General features: G+C 41.2%; 1 protein-coding gene across 4 annotated transcripts in view; it reads right to left on the bottom strand.

The window, feature by feature from the left end:
• The window catches only part of LOC139339765 (potassium voltage-gated channel subfamily KQT member 5-like), a 116,688-nt gene that overhangs the window by 10,428 nt on the left and 89,145 nt on the right, over positions 1 to 17,115 (bottom strand). For all 4 annotated transcript variants that reach the window (XM_070975223.1, XM_070975225.1, XM_070975224.1 and 1 more), the window contains exons 4-10: positions 15,413 to 15,588; positions 12,141 to 12,266; positions 10,678 to 10,788; positions 9,559 to 9,654; positions 8,440 to 8,534; positions 6,454 to 6,480; positions 2,137 to 2,360 (exon numbers count right to left, since the gene is read on the bottom strand). In XM_070975223.1, the coding sequence (XP_070831324.1) occupies positions 2,137 to 2,360; positions 6,454 to 6,480; positions 8,440 to 8,534; positions 9,559 to 9,654; positions 10,678 to 10,788; positions 12,141 to 12,266; positions 15,413 to 15,588 (855 nt within the window). The remainder of the gene's footprint in view (positions 1 to 2,136; positions 2,361 to 6,453; positions 6,481 to 8,439; positions 8,535 to 9,558; positions 9,655 to 10,677; positions 10,789 to 12,140; positions 12,267 to 15,412; positions 15,589 to 17,115) is intronic.

Raw genomic sequence — 17,115 nt, 5'->3', positions numbered from 1 at the left:
ACACAGTATAAACAGTATGAGGTAGGTGCAGGTAGTACGAGTGATCTCTATTAAACCACAAAACATGTGCAACATGGTATGTAAACAGGTGACATGTGCAACAGGTAGTAAGTGGGTCACTGAGTTCACTTTGCATGCTGTCAGTGACCAGATTCCTCCCACCCATGTCCAAAAAAACATCTGATTTTATAATCAGTCTTCGCCGCAGTTTTATTCTCCCAATCATTCACTTGCAAATTCTAACCAAAGCAACGCTTTATAATTGCAACTAATTACAGCTAAACAGAACAATGCACATGAATTTCCAAAAGTGACAAAAGCTTTAAAGCTGCATTTTTACATTTTTTGGCCACTTGGGGGTGGTGGAACAAGCTGGAAAAAATATCCCAATAAGATGACAAAAATGTCAATTCTTATTTACTCTCAGCTCTGTTTTTTTGTCCCCACCAGCTCCTGAGGGAAATATCTGGCTCTTTAGCTGCTAAATGCTCTCAGTGTTCACCAGCTAGTTGCTCACTGTATCAAGCATTGGTGGTTCAGTGGTAGAATTCTTGCCTGCCACGCGGGAGACCCGGGTCTGATTCCCAGCCAATACAGTGACTTCTGTATTTTGGTGTCTCTGTGCTGCACTCTGACGATGACAATAAAGTTGAATCTAATCTGTTAGCACAATATCAGATTTTTCACTGAAAACAATGAGCCCTAAGACACTAAAATGCTCTGTAGGTTTGCAGAGTTAGACAACAACGCTCCATTGGTTTATCACTAAAAGCATCCCCATCACATACACATAGACATTACGCAGCTGCACTGACTGGCTTCATAATTTTCCACAGTAAAAAATAAGGCCAAATTTTGGGTTTGCATGAATTTATTGATTGACTGACTGATTAATGGGGATTTATCAGGTTACAACAGTGCATGCGAACTGACTCAATTTGACAGGAATCAAGAGAATTGAATTAAGGGTGAAAGGCAGCCACAGATTGTTCTGTGATAGACAGAAGTAGAAGGTGTTTTAAGTGCTGTCTGGAACAGCAGACCTTGTAGAAAAGAATAGGTCTCTGGTATATGTGCAGATATATCTGAACAGAGCAGCTTTGTGACAAGGTAGTTTATAGGCCTCCTAAGTTACAACACCCTGAGGAGGTAAGCAGAGGGTTGCAGGACAAGAGCCAGTTGTTCTATTTAAGCAAATACTGTAAATGGCCTTAGATTAGCATTGCTCAGTAGGTCACAGCATAGAGAATCTGCATGTACTGTTTATATACAAACAAACCTACTGATTACTAAGATAGAGAGTGACTGGGACAGTGACAAAACATAGATTTGCTCCATTAAAACAACTTATTTCACTTCAAATTAAAGTCATAATGAAAGGAAATGTTTCCCATCTTCTAACATCCCTGCTAGCCAAACATGCCAGTGACAGTGAATGATCAGACGGAACATGGCTAACCAGCAAACCAGTTTGGTTTTGGCAAGCTTAGTTATTGATTCGCCTGCATCAGCAGGCCTCAGCCAGCTGGCCGGCTCTGACACCTCATATGGCTGCTGGAGCTCACCACCCCCACCTTCCATCAATCCATCAGTCCACCCACAAACACCAACTGGCTGTTACCCAGCAGGGCTTGCCAGGCCGGCACTGCTAGGCCAAGGGAAGGAAGTGCACATGGCCATTAGCATTCCTCCACTCAGCTGTCTGAATTAGTGGGCAAAACCAGTTCTGGTGGGTTGGATGGTTGGCCAGTACACCTCTATTAAATACATGTAGTGAAATTGGGGAATTCATGCATCTTACTCTTGGACTTAAGTGAATAGTTTGACAATAGTATTTATTTCTTGCTGAGGTTTTGCTGAAAACATCAATATCTGTCATTTCTGTCCATTAACTGTGAAGCTCCAGCCACAAAACGGTTAGCTTAGCATGGGGACTGGACTCATGGGGAAACAGCAAGCCTGGCTCTATCCAAAGGTAAAAAACAACACCACTATAGCTCACTTTTAGCCTAACGGCAACAATGACTCCGTTTAGTTGCCCTGAATTTGTACCAACCCAAACTATACTACTGTTAATGAATCCAAAGTGAAGTCAACCATTGTGAGGAAGTGGAATAATGGGGCAGAGTCACTCACTGTCAGTGGTGGAGCGTGACTGGCTCTTAAGGCGGAGTGAGGGTCTGAAGCGTGTGCGGTCGTTGAAGCTCCAGCTCTTCTGTACCTTGGCAGGGCTGCTGCCCTCTGTCCCGGCCTCAGCCACGGGAGACCGCCGGTCATTCACCGACGAGGTCTGCCTATTCTTGATGCTCTGACCTCGGGGGCTCGCCAACCTCACCCGCTCCTTGAAGCTCAACTTCTGACTGTGGAGTGAAATGGGGATTCACAGTGGTACAGAGGGGAGTCAGAGTGAGCAGAAGAACAAGAAAGAAACGGTATTGTGAGGAGGTGGAATGACAGACAGATATAGATATGTTAGTAATGACTGAAGTTTTATGGCAACAAGATGAATTATCCAAGACTTCTGGTACAATGCTATTCCTTTGCACGATCGTGTCATGTGGCAGTCATCATTCAGAAGTTGATCTACTAATATAAAGGTGAAGGGCTGCAGGGCAAGATGGAGAAAAACCAGCATGCATTGCAGCATTGCAGCAGGTGCCTTACATACAATGCAAGCTCAGGTAAGGTGTGATGCTTGACTGTGTGCGATGATGTGTGCACGTTTTATGTTTTGTCCCCTGCATCGGCTGCAGTATGTCATTGTACATGACCAATTAGTTAGCATGGTGCTAAAAGGAACATTCAGTGTCACATTGTTATATTAAAGGATTAAATGTTGTTATACTTTAATTTCTGTTGACAGTGTGATATGTTATGTTCAATACCTTTTGACATTTAAAGCTATAGGATTTATTCCATATAAGTTCCATGCCATGAAAGGGTGAGTTATTGAATAAAATAGATGAAAATTACTTGTGGAAAGTGAAGGAACAGGATAATGAGATACAGAGAAAGGAAAGAAGTGAGTGATTCCATGTTGATGCAGGTAGGCCTACATAATGACTGCATGCAAAGGCAGTGCACAAGCATCAAGCATGGCTCATTTAAAAGTGGTACTGTATGTGTGTTGCTTTACATCAAAGAATAAGGCTTGTATCTATATTTTTCTTACTGTCAGGAAAGCCAGTGAAAAGACCAAAACCAACTACATGTCTCTCAACCATTTCTGACTTCTCAATCCAGTATGTGGCACCAGCCTATGCGTTCCTGCTGAAAAAGTAACTCTTGAAAAATGGGTCACAAACATATGGTTTAGTTTTTACTTTCACCTGTGGGATAATACACATTTGATTGCCTGGTCCAGACCTTTGAATCCGCCCACTCCATTGAGTTGACTGATCCGTCTGAAAAATTCACTGAGCACTGTGGGGGGCTAACGATGAGCCAATCAGCGCCATGGGTGGGACTAACGGCATTGTCAGGCAACACACTGGATGCATTACTAAGGGCGTGTAGGATTGAGTCAAAATAAACTACAGTGGTCATGTTCGTGTTATTGAAGGAACTGGTCACACAGTGTGACTCACTGAAATGTTTTTCATAGTCACAGAGGAAGAAGATATACAAATCAGAGTTTGGCTACATTGTAATACTTATTAAAATCAATACAGTCCTGGTTTTTGTCTTTTCATTGGATTTGTTGACCAGAAAATATATAGAACATCACCACAGCTATCTAATGATTGTGGCTATAGAGGCACATGATGTGTGTGCTTGAGTGGCAGCAGCATGTCGTCACTACCATAGAGTACCATAGTGTGTAAAGTCTGTATCTGAGATATAGGGAATGGTGTGTGATATGTAGTTAAGATGCAACAGGGGGAGCTGCGTGAGGAACAAAATAATGGCAGTATACAACGTAAGATAATCTCTGCAATCATCTCCCTCCAGTCTGGACAAATGTTAATTATTTCCGAGAATCTCCTACTGAGTTTCCCTACTGAAACCAGGTATAGATATTCTAAAAGGAAATGTAGTTAAAACAAAAATCACAACAGGCAAAAAGTAGCGCATTGCTCAGGCAAAGATCAAACAAAGGCAGATAGTGTATTACCATAAAGCCGACTGATGTCTCCCTGCAATATTTAATTACTCTGCACTCTCTGTGGCTGCACAGCCTCCTACTGATACCCATGCACCAAGAATTAGTCAGCATTCCCAAATAAAAATATCATGTAACGGGAGCAGAAACACTGTGTACCTATGTTTCCGAGTGGTACGCCTCCTCAGTAGCTTCTGTTTATTACTATGAATTTTACTAAAAAATCAAGGGGAGATAGACATACGGTGATGTGTTACATGATGCAGAAACAGAGGAAAGGAAATTTCTACCACTCAATGTTTTGTGAAACAAAGTGCTTCTTTACCCTTATTTCCCTTTGCTCTTTTTACTGTGACGCTACTAATAATTTCTTGGTGTATATTGCATGAAGTCAGCCTGAATGCCTGACATGTAAATGCAATGATCCTTTGGGAGACTGTATGGATGAAGGCTGTAAAATATAAAGTAATCAAGCGCAGTTTCTGTTGGCGCTTCAATTCGTCGACCACTGACATTTAGAAGCAGCAGAACAGAAGCAATTGAGCTTAGTAGAGGAAAATGAACATCTACAGCACCATTTGAAAAAGGCAGCAATTTGGTGACTCACATGCTTCATGTCGATATCCCTCATTTAACTATGCGAATTCAGCTGGGCCATGGCAACAAGTGCCTGAGTCACCAGCGTGAGGCCAGTAACCTTTAGATAAGACACTTGTGGGTTCAGAGATGGGGAGTGGGGTACTGAGATGCAGACCTTTTTTTTGCTTTGTCATGTGATTTTAATGTCCCATAGCTGTGTTTTATCAGTACTTATGTGTGATACACTACTTTGAAGATTAATGCGTAAATATAGCTAATAAATAAAGTGAGTCTGCTACACTTGTACTGAATTGCTTTTAATCTCCTCTCCAGCTCTGCAATAAACCCCTGACTCCCTATAAATCCAGGAGTGGGGGGTTTGCATAGAAAAAGAAAAAAAAAAACAAAAACAGATGGAGGCTGGAATGCTCCTCCCTTGTTCTTTAGACACACTTCAGATTGCGTGGGATGAATTCTGTTCTTGCCTGTGTGCAGGTGAGGCTGACTCTCCACAGTCTGCTTAATTTGGCCCTTTATTGACTTTTCACATTTGTTGGCTTCGCTGCAATGTGTTATAGTAACAGTATATGACACCAGTCTCGGAGGAGAAACAGGATGACTGGCTTCAGGCTGCTGTGGTGTTTGAAGACAAGGGTTTTCTCGGTGTTTCATAACTGCAAACACAACATATTACATCACTCAGCCCTCACTGCCCTGCATGCCGTGCTCCCCAAATGATTCCAAGACTGCATAAGCTAAAAGATTAACATTAGGAGAACTGATATCATTAGAAAATTTGGTAATATGAGCAGACTTATACAAAACATCATCTCTAATAAGAGGATAATAGATAACTGAGGCAAGAGGATGGCAAAAAAATGGAGAGCGTGAGTTTGTGTGAGTGCTTGTATTAGAGTGCCTCAGCATTTGTATGTGTGTATGTGTGTGTGTGTGTGTGTGTGTGTGTGTGTGTGTGTGTGTGTGTGTGTGTGTGTGTGTGTGTGTGTTATGGAGTACAAGTGTTAAAAAAGAAAGAAAAATGAAAAACAGAGTGCTTTTTGCTTGACTCAGTGTTTGCAGGTCTACATTTCATTACCCACAGCCTTAAACAGCTCCAGTAAGGGCGACTTTACACTCTCAGTGACAGCACAGCAGTGGAGCAGCAGAAGACTTTAGCTTTATAAAGGTTGATACTGTTTGATATTTTGTTCGAAAAATGCTAATACTGGTGGTGATTTGAGACCTTAGTTTAAATCTACTTTATTTTAGATGGAAAAAAATGACTATGTAATGTTAAAGTCATCACTCGTGTCTTTAAGCTTGTTGTTCTTTGGTTTAACAGCCTGCACTTTAACCAAGCCCTGTCCAAACCACTGTGTGCTGCCTGCCCAGCACCAAACAGCAGACACACTAAATTAGCGGCTAGCAGGTGAACATAGCAAAAAGGAAGAGAATATCATGCCAGAAGGTGGCCAGAAACATGACTAAATAAATGCTAATGTTGCTCCATGTCTCCATGCTTGCATAAATAAGCAACTGCTTGCTGTTGTGTTTACAGGTTGTTGTGCTGTGTTGCTGAATTAAGATCTGAAATAAAAAAAAGTAGCCTATTTAACTCTGGAGACATGCAACTTTTTGTACTTGTCACTCTCTGTAAAGCTAGAACCAAAAATGTATTTAGGTTTGATCGCCTTACCTTTAAGTTACAACTGCATGCAGCTACAACATAACGGGAGACAGTGAATGTTCAGTGAAACAACAGAGACACAAACCTTGTGGTCGACTCTCCCTGCTCCTTCCTGGAGTTGACAGAGAGGAAGGAGAGAAAAAGCTACATTAAAGTATCTTTTCATAAAACTTCAAGTCAAGTCAGCACTATTCTCAATGGACCACACCTGTGTTTTTACATATCTTAGCCCATTTACTACAAAGCACAAAGGCTTTACATTACAGCTAACCATGTTGCAAAGCATGCTGCAGTGTTTCAGACATTTGAATGTATAGATCCATGAGCAGACTCTTGAAACTTTAATGTAACAGAGAACATCCAGTCTGCATAGGTGTTGGTCAAAGTAACATTACTGTTATGAGCTAATATCTATTTTAAATTAGTAACATGGACAGTCCATGAAAGTGTTGAGTTGAGGCTAAAACCTGCATGCACACAGGTATGGTCTTCTAAGTCAGCATGACAGGAAGACATTTGCAGTAAGAGCTTTGTCTGCTGCGCAAGATTTGAAGGTAGCAACACATCAATCAATAATAAGCATTCCAGGGGAAATAGACCTTAACAAATAGCAGGCTCACCACAAACATGCAGGTCAATGCAGACTAAGGAAGCATTTGCAAAAGGAGAAGGTGAAGATCTGTTCACTTATCCACTTTAAGTACTGTTTTCAGACTGTGCTTTGTACATTAAATGTATTATGACTGTTTAACTGTACACTATATGCCTTGCAGATGATTTTCCCAATATTTCCAGGCTCCATACACGGATCTCGGAGTGACACCATTGTGACATGCACACACACATACAGACATACACACACACACACACACACACACACACACACACACACACACACACACACACACACACACACACACACAAACACACAGGGGTAAAACAAACCAGAATAAGTGTTTGATTGGGAGATCAATATGAAAGTATTTTTTGTGACGTACACTGTATGAATTACAAAAGCAATGGATGGAAAATGTTCAATATCCCAAGAAGGACCCCTCCCAGGGCTTTCTACTTTTAGCCTGTGCTGCCCACTGATGGTTTAAGACACATCTACAATAACTAACTTTGTGTAGTCTGGGATGCCGTTATTACTACTAACTGCATTATTGCTCCAGATGTACAGATCATACTGGGGGGTGTTGTTTAAAAAGGTTTGGAAAAGAGATGAGTGCCACACACAAAAATGGACCTCGAAACAATTATTGTACTGGTTTCTAGAAAGTTTCTGTACAGGTGAAGAGTGAAAATAGCTATCATGATATCATGGCAGTGATTTTCTACCCCCTGCTGCTGTGTACATGTACTTGATTGTGAGTGGGAAACTTGTCTATAGTGATCCATACTGTATCCTCATGTATAGATGTGGCAGTCAACACTGAAGTATAAGCAGTGTATGTCTAAATTGCTCAGAGCATCAGTGGTCAGTGGCCACCCAATCCAATTTAAGGAGACTGAAGTTAAAAAAAAAGCTCCATTATCTCATTGAGGTCACAATTGCCATCATAAAAGATATGCCATGGAGGGCCAATGCTAAAATTGCTGCTTCAATCCCTCTAAGTGACGGCAGTGTCAGTAGTCTCTGGACCATTGAGCACTTAAATGACTTTCAGATGTAGATGGCCTAACTCTAGTGTGAATGCTGTGGAGGGATAAAATGCCCATTTATATGACAGCAGCAATGAAGGGTTGTTTAGGGATATCTTAGAAGTCAGCATTTATTAGTCAATCCAAGCAAGCCGAAATTAACATAGCCTGGAAATGATCAGTCTTTTTGATGGCTGTGAACCAATTTCTCTTAAGAAAAAGAACATTATAACATCAGTGCATGTACTGTATGTTTTTGCAAAAGGAGCAAGGTTGATACATTAATCAATAAAACGGAAAGGGAAAAAGTGATAAGGCTGAACAAATTTAGAAGTGGGAACTTCAAATATACATCATTAAAGTACAGGAAAAGGTGAGAGTGGCACAGACACCAAATGCAGACACCAGCTGCCATAGTTGTACCTACTTTGTAGGGCTGCAGGTATGCAACGCCTTCAAGTGAGGCTTCCAGGTAGCAATGGAAACCGAGTTCTCATCAGCCGCATAACTACGCCAAACACACTGCATGCAGAATACACAAAACCAGGAAGAAGAAAATAGAAAAAAAAGGAGACCCCCCCGACCCACAAAAGAAGATAAAATGATAAATAAATGATAAGATAAATGGAAAGGATAACAAAAATTAGAGGAGGGAGTAAGAAGAAAGAGGAAGGAGAGGATGAGGAGAGTAGAAAACAAATGAAAAAAGCTGATTAGTGAAACCAAAAAACAGGTGTGTCACACGTCTGTGGTTGGGCGAAGGTCAGGCATGGATACATGCCTGTGGGAAGGCAGGAGGCTCTCATAGTGCCGCCACGTGGCGTCCAGGTAGGGCCTGGTGCTGTCGGTGGAGTAATAACGCCACGCAGCCTGGTACAACATGGGGACGGATGGGATGAAGAGGAAGAGGAGGAGCCAAGGGGGGGTGAAATGGGGGAGATGGGAACATAAGATGGGAAAGAAAGGTGGGAGGAGAGGCCAAAGAGGAAGAAAATGGAGAAGCACGTGGGAGGAAAGTAGGTGAGAGAGCAGGGGAGGAAAAGGAAGCGTGTGAAATATATGAGGAGGGCAACGTGAGGTCAGCACCATCAATATACAGGATGAAACAAAGGCGTGTGTGAAAAAGAAGGAAATGTGTGAAGCAGACGAGAGGGTGGCAAGAATGGCTCTGCCAAACTGCTGTTTGTGGTCTTAAACACAGAAGAGTCTGAAGGGGCAGAAACCCCTCCCAAAGATTAGAGCGCTGACTGCAAAGTGAAGATGAGGAGGCCCAGGGCTGGACAGAGTGGAGCTACATGCTATGTGCTTTTTATTGGGTAGTTTCAGGGTTTCATAGGGTCCACGGGGGAAAAGAGAAACTGGAGAATAATCAAATCAATTAGGGCTTTTAAACACATTACAGAAATATGCAGACATTCATGTTACTCAGATTCTGTGCCGTATTGGTTTGAATAACTACAGTTCATCATGAAAACGTTTTTATTTTCCAGCCAAAAACAGAGATGTGTGCCAGAGAAACAGAAAGACAGCAGGCTGTCTGCTTTACCTGGATGAGGTAGGCAGCTGGGTTTCTCCTTTTCTCAAAGTGCTTCTGTCTGTGCTGCTCCTGGACCTTCAGGGCAAAGCCTGAGCCCAGAATACCCTGGTATGATATTAATCACAGTAAATACTGGATGCATGTGTATGTCTCAAGTATCATTGAGCTGCTGAGAAACTACGACATGAATGAATACTTCCATTGTGGCTGCATGAAAAATGACAGGGTCAATGTGAAATCATATTTCATATATTTACTTTTCTTGAAGGACTAGTTGGACATTTTGGGAAATATGCTTATTATCTTGTGGAGATTTAGGTGAGAAGATCGATATCAGTCTCGAGGTGGATTCAAATTATCAGAGAGAAACAGATTTAGTGTGCACTGGCACACACCACATGCTCAGTGTATGTGGAATTCCTTTTGAAATCCACAAACTGTGAGTTTTACATTTCTGTTTGTGTGAACATTTAATTTTAAATGCCATTCAACATGTAAACTTGTAGGCTTTAGGAGTGCTGGTACAGGCAGGATTTTTTCAAATTCTGCAGAGAGCCAGGCTAGCTGCGTTAAGTTTATGCTAAGTTAAAATACGTAATTGCCTGCTGCGCCAGAGTTAGACTTGAGAGCGTGTACAGATCTTCTCAGCGAGCGAGCTCATCAATGCATTTCCCAAAATGCCAAACTACATTGAGTTCATTTACATGTACTTGTTTAGGTTCAGACTTTTAATGTGAAAGAAGATTTTTCATAAACTGACTGAATTTCTCTGAATTTAAACCGAATAAAGCAGGACTTAAAGGAGCTCCGTGGAGTAAACAAGCTATGTCTATAATTATTGTGTGTATCCTTGAGGTCTAGCAAACATGTTGAATATATTTCTTTCCTCTAAAAAGCCAATTTTTGGAGTATTTTGAAACCTGCATAGTTAATTATTCATATTAACATTAGCTAGCACGAGTTGCTGCTGTTGCACTGCAGTCTTGGCGCATGATGGCTTCAAACGTGTGAAACCACTGGCAGGAATGTATATCATAAGACATTGCTTCACGGAGCCACTAGAGGTCAAAAACACCACAGATTACCTTTAAGTAAAAAGGAAGGGTTTATTGAAGAGTACAGACTTACTGCTGGCAAGGCAAAGAACGAGATGCCCAGGAGAGCAAACCCTGCAGACAGCATCCGTCCTGTCCATGTCTTCGGTGTCTTGTCCCCGTAGCCAATGGTTGTCAGTGTGATCTGTGAAAACAAATTACGTATCATGTGCTCCTGAGTGATGCTCTGGCTATCTATTAGCAGCTCATTAACATTTACTTAGACACATATACTAAAAACATTCATCTGAAGGATTTTTGTCACAACCTGGCAACCCAAACATTGATATTAATAACTGTAATCTATGAAGCATTCTTTAATTATTCAAACTAAATGGTTTATTATTACCATTAGAAATCTTATTTACCCTCATAAAGGGTATTGTATTAGAAAGAGTTTTCATTTTCAAGCAGAAAAAGCTAAATTCCACTGGTTGCTGTATTACTGAGGGGGTGGCAGATGTTTCTAAAGCATATATTTCAAAATGTCATCACCAAGACAGACACTATCCACATGGCTACAGTTTGATTGACACAAATGATTTCTGATTGCTCTAGCTAACCTATTTTACTTTGACTTCAATGTGCTTTGGTGTGCATAACTTTCTTTTGCATGCAGCTTGAATTGAGCCACATTGAGGCACGATTTGAAATTATGGCTTCAGGCAGTGCAATCACATCTGAGTGATCAGACCTGTGTGGAGGCTTTACAGGAGCAAACCTGTATGTCCTTGACAAAAGCCCGTGGATGAAAATGTTTGCTTTGATTTATTACAAAAAAGCACAGTATGTGTGTTCTTGTTGTCGTCTTTGTGTGAAGGCCTACTTCGGCCTATGAGGATGAGCTGTGAAGACACACTGAGAGGACACTTTGACAGTATGACATGTTTGACTGACTGAAATGACTTGATAAAGAAGGAACCAACAAATTAGGTTCTAATAAAAGAGCAAACAGAATTAATTGTGATAATGATTCGTAGTGATGGTACTTAGCACGTTGAAATGAGACAACTGAATGGAGTTATTCACATGTGTTCAGCCAGAGCCTGAAAAGAAGCATTCAGTGCAGCGTATGCACTTAATGACAGCAGCAAACAAACCTGGAGCTGGCACTCACTGCAGAACGACTTGCTTGGCTTCAGTTCTGTTTTATCTGTCTATGCATACATCTGTCTGCCTCCCTGTTTTGGCAGACTGATCTCTATGGATTGTATTTCATTCAGGCTCTGATTCCCTTGAATGACAAAGGTGGCTGTAGCCATTTAGTACCATTATGATTTTTTGAGTTGATATGAAAATGGTGGTTAATGGAGCCGTGCAGGGCTAATGTTTATGGAGGAGATGTCAATGCTCAGATGCAGCAACAGAGCAAAGAGGAGAAAACATTAGCAAAGACACTTCACATCTCTATATGAGAAGTGAAAACAGCTGTTCATCATTTCCATTTTGGCTTTTTACTGAATCCTCGCAGGGATACAGATATTCCTCCAAACTCACCGTGCCCCACCACAAGGCATCTGCATAGGTAGCAAACTCCTTGTTAAACTTGTTCTCCACAAGGTAGACGAGGAACGAAGAGAAGATGAGAACCAAGAAGCCGATGTACCAGGCGGTGACCAGCTCCTGCAGGCAGAGGTCAAAAGTGACTCAGAGTGTAATCATGGAGAAAAGAGAATTTTGTTAATGTACAGTCACTTTAGCATATGAACAGTCATTGCTGATCAACCTAAATCTACTTTTCTATGAACTCCAAGGACAAAACCTTCTAATAGAATGAGCAGGTAATGCAAGTGAAAGTTATGACTCTACTGAATCTGTGATTTTAATCCGCTTCAATCTCTGCTGATTGTTTTCTAACACGCTAGTACGGTCGCTTCTGCTTTTCCAATAGGGTTTTACAACAGAGACGTAAAAAAATCAACCCGTTATCACGAGAAAACTAAAGGTCTTTTCTTCATTTAACTTATGTTAACAGGGATCAGGAGCCATGGCAGCAGGCATCCTGACTCGTGTAGCAAACGATCTAAGGTGAAAACGTGTGATCAGGGAGTGACCCGGCTGATCACTGAAGTGCATGTAACTGTACTGTTCTGTTATGAATCCTCCCACGCAGTCATGACAGTGACCTGGGTGACTGAAATCAGGCGTGATCAAATGAACCAGAGATTCATTTTGGAGTTCTTCATTACAATCCTCTGATCTCAAGAAAACTAAAGCTGTTTTCTCGTGATAATCTTGTTATTTTGAGAAGTCTGCCTTTCGTTTTCTGGAGATAACAAGGTAAACCAACCCGATAACTAACTTGCGATCTCGAAATAACAGCATTAAAAATAATTGCAAGCACAGCCGTTCTCAGCTTCTGTGCAAGTGTACAAGAGCAGGCACATGATAAATTAATGCCACCTCCTGCAGGCTGGACACTAAATTCTGGTCACAAAGCAGATGTAGATGAAGATTCTGCCTATTCTACCATCTAGCTGTTAGTCAAATGATGTGAACCATGCTTAAATGGAGCTCATAAGGTAGGATGAGGCAAAAACATGAAATCATTAGTGCCAATCAGACCAAGCATCAGGTTTGAGGCTGGGTTCAGGACATTCTGTTGTGTTAAAGAGTGTCTCTCTCTTTCACTCTGATTTAGTCAATTGTCTGGGTCCATGTGTAATGTGTTGCAGGTAGATACAGAATCTCTAATGTGCTTTATTAGCTAACCAGCTAACAGTCAGTAATGGATGAAAAAAAACAACAACACAAAAATACAGCCTCGGGTGTCAGGCTCTTTAGTTTTATTATATATTTGTCAGGGATCATGAATAAATACAAGATGCTGTGCTTAGCTAATAGCTACTGGCTATTGGCAGTGCATTTGCAGGTGGACAGGTCAGGTCTTAAATGTCACAGTACCAGGACTGTTCACATGGGTCAGGGCTTAAAAACGTGGCACAAGTTCAGTTTTTGGCCTATGTAGAGCTCTGACCAGCAAACTACACAGAGATCCACATAATATCTGCTGTGAGCTGGCCAGCTCTGTTGTTTTAGGCCCTGCCTTCCACTGCATTCCACCACCTCAGCCTCATGGCACCCTGTGGATGCTGTGCTGCCGATAGACTCCAATTCAAAAGTACGACATCTTCTACTCCATCATTCCCCCCTTCTGCAGGCGATGTGATTCAAAGTGTTGATTTATTCACATTTCAAAAAATGCAACTACTTTCTGCAGAAGAAATAGTGCCTTTGAAAACAGTGGACAGTATATTTGTGCCACCGCTAATTAAATTCTGTTCACCAACATTGCAGTGAAGGGGAGGCAAAGATCTGAGACAGATCTCTCAAAACCTGGACAAACAAAACAACTGTCTGCATGGCTAAATATCAGCAGAGCTGAGAAAGCATGTATTTGTAATTTAGGTGAAGCTGTTTGTGATGACATTTTCTTTTACTTAAGGCTGCATAATTGGTTGTTTTGGGGTAATTTGTTCCAGTCAGAAAGTACCAGAAATATTTGCGATGCAGAAACGTCCATGAATCATCTTCAGTGACCCAACAACCCTTTGAAAAAAGCCCTTACCAAACACATCCTCGCTGCGAACAGTACACAGTCTTACATCATGTGTTCATTTCATTTAAAATGTGACGTTGATTATTCAGCTTCAATGTACAGCAACAATGGCCTGTCCGGCCTCTATGGGGGTCGTACTGACAGAAGTAAAAAGAGGTCGGTGGGTTTGTGTGGGTTGGTGGAGCACAGAGAGATGAGGGTGAGCTGAGGTATGAAAATGCAAGAAATACCTGAAAATAACAAGTCAGAGCACAAATGCCGAACTGAGCTCTAAATATTTCAGTAGCAACGTAGAGCCGAACGCTTCAGTTCTAAAACCATATCATATGTTTCTGAGCCTTTCTGTGTTCAATTACATAACATTTGGTTATTTTTGAACAATCAAACTTGTGAATACCTTCAGTCCATACATCAGAAATGTACAAAGAAAATCAGTATGCATACATATATTCTAATGTATAGTACACATTACATTTAAAGGTGTCTATAATGGATTGTATATCCCACTTACATATATGAGAGGGACAAAATATTAGACACTCACTATCAAATAAAAGTCAGAAATGAGCATTAAGTTGAATCAGGGTAGGCCTGACACAGCTCTTCTGCTGTACTTACTGTACCTATTAATGTGTTTACTTAAAGAACAGAAACACAGCTCTCTACACAGTTACCAAGGATTGATTTAATATCAGGAATTTCTGAATTTGTTTCAGAAAAACAGCATCTGTGTTACTGTGATCTCTGATGAATTGACGCTGTTTCCATCACAGTCAGTTTTGTAGTTAGCTCATTTCGAGACATGACGCGGTTTATAAACGTTTATAGCCCACCATGCAGTTATTCTGCATTACTCTGTACACAGTGACAAGAAAGAGGCAGTGATTGGACTGACTTTGGGCTCAACCACTGATTTGAATCACTGATGTTTGGTGGGTACAACCAAAACCACTTACAGATATATAAAATGAAATACAGAGTAGAAATGTGGTGCATTTACTATTAATTACTGAAATTAATTATTAATTTCATGACAATAGTCATTTCAGAACTCATCAGGGTCAACTTGTTACTGTGCACACTGACATACTGTAATTTATCAGCATGGTGATGTAGTGAGTTAAAGACATCACAACAAGTGTGTGTGTGTGTGTGTGTGTGTGTGTGTGTGTGTGTGTGTGTGCAATGGCCATTATTCTGTGGTGCCCACCTTGCTGTGTGCGTAGACCACAGAGCCCAGAAGCTTCCAGGTGCCTCCTCTTCGGTCCATTCGAACCATACGTAGGATCTGCAGGAAACGCAGGCTCCGCAGGACCGAGGTGGCGAAGATGTTGCCCTGGCTGCCCGCCGACACCACCGCCACTGATGCTATCAGCACTATGATGTCTGAAAGGCAGAGAGGAAACACACACAAGAGCTCACCAAACCATAACACATAATGATCTAGTTTTAGAAAGATCCGAATATGTTTGACTGAGTGGAAAGATTCAGTTAAACATATTCAAACATAGCTTCCTCTTTTTGTCATCTCTGTGTTCATATGGTTTATTTTCATTATATTTCTTACATTACTGATGAATATAATGTAATTCAAGTGGATCGAGTTCATCATATTTGAGCATGGACTCAAACTTTTATTTAACACATTTTGGTACAAAAGCAATATTTGGACCACCCATATACTGGGAAACAACAATGATTTCACCTAAGATAAAGTATTATATAGAGATTACACATGCTTATGCATGTGAAAACAGCAGGACATAGAAAAGACTTGTCATAAGAGCAGAACTGTACAAAGAAAATCAGTATACATACATATAGTCTAATGTATAGTGCACATTACATGTAAAGGTGTTATAATGGATCGTACATCCCACTTATATACACATATATGAGAGGGACAAAAAATTAGAGACTCACTATCAAATAAAAGTCAGAAATGAGCATTAAGTTGAATCAGGGTAGGCCTGAACTCTGTCCACTCTCAGAGCTAAAAAGTCCAACCGTAAGACAAATGTATCTAACTAGCATTAATCTTACTGTGAAACTGGCCTGCTAACCAGACTCATCTGAGCCTGGAGGCTGGCTCGATGTCTGTCATGTTGCTGCAACTCATCCCACACTGTTGCAAATTATCCCAACAAAGGCTCCATATTGCTTTAGCTCACATAATCTTCTGTGGGCACCAACAGAACAGTAATGTACTGTGCACTCTTTCTCTATACACTATATGTTTGCATAAGTCTCCTGGCTACCACATCGATCTGCTGCAGACACAAACAGGACGGTGGGGAAGAGGTAATTGGTTAACGCACTGTCCCATGAGGAATATTCTTCACACTGAAATGATCAAAATCTCTGCAATGCATGCCACTGAGACTCATACAGCCTGCAGGTTTCAGGTTTGCTTCTGATTTCATTTTCCTATAATCACATATAAGTGCAGGCTCACTGTGTTACTGCATGTGTTGCAGATTATGACCGACAGACAGACAAACACCAACAAACAAAGGCACAGAGGGGTAGATGTGCAGACAGATATGACTCTGTTCAGAGGAAGTTCACACAGAAACCGCAACGAACAAATGAATAACATCAAACCCACAGAGAGCACAGACAAGCACAGTAAGAAGCCCCAATGACCGAAGAAATAACATTCTTTCTCCTCTTCCCCCTTCACTCCTCTCTCAAACAGATCTTCCATTTCAGTGATGTGCCATGTGAAACTCTAGCCTTCAGTCGTGTTATTTAGTTCACTCTGTGCAAGACGTTTTCCCTCATATATAACCATCCCTCTTGCCTCTGTCCTTCCACTGAACCCGTTTCCTGAGAGAAAATGCTGACCTAGGTGTGGCTAATGGCTCCTGTTCTAAACCATAGAGCAGCTGACCCATAGTGGGGAGAGGGAAG

Source organism: Chaetodon trifascialis, chromosome 2, assembly GCF_039877785.1.
Source record: "Chaetodon trifascialis isolate fChaTrf1 chromosome 2, fChaTrf1.hap1, whole genome shotgun sequence".
Classification (NCBI taxonomy): domain Eukaryota; kingdom Metazoa; phylum Chordata; class Actinopteri; order Chaetodontiformes; family Chaetodontidae; genus Chaetodon; species Chaetodon trifascialis.
This window is presented reverse-complemented; position numbering and strand designations above follow the sequence as displayed.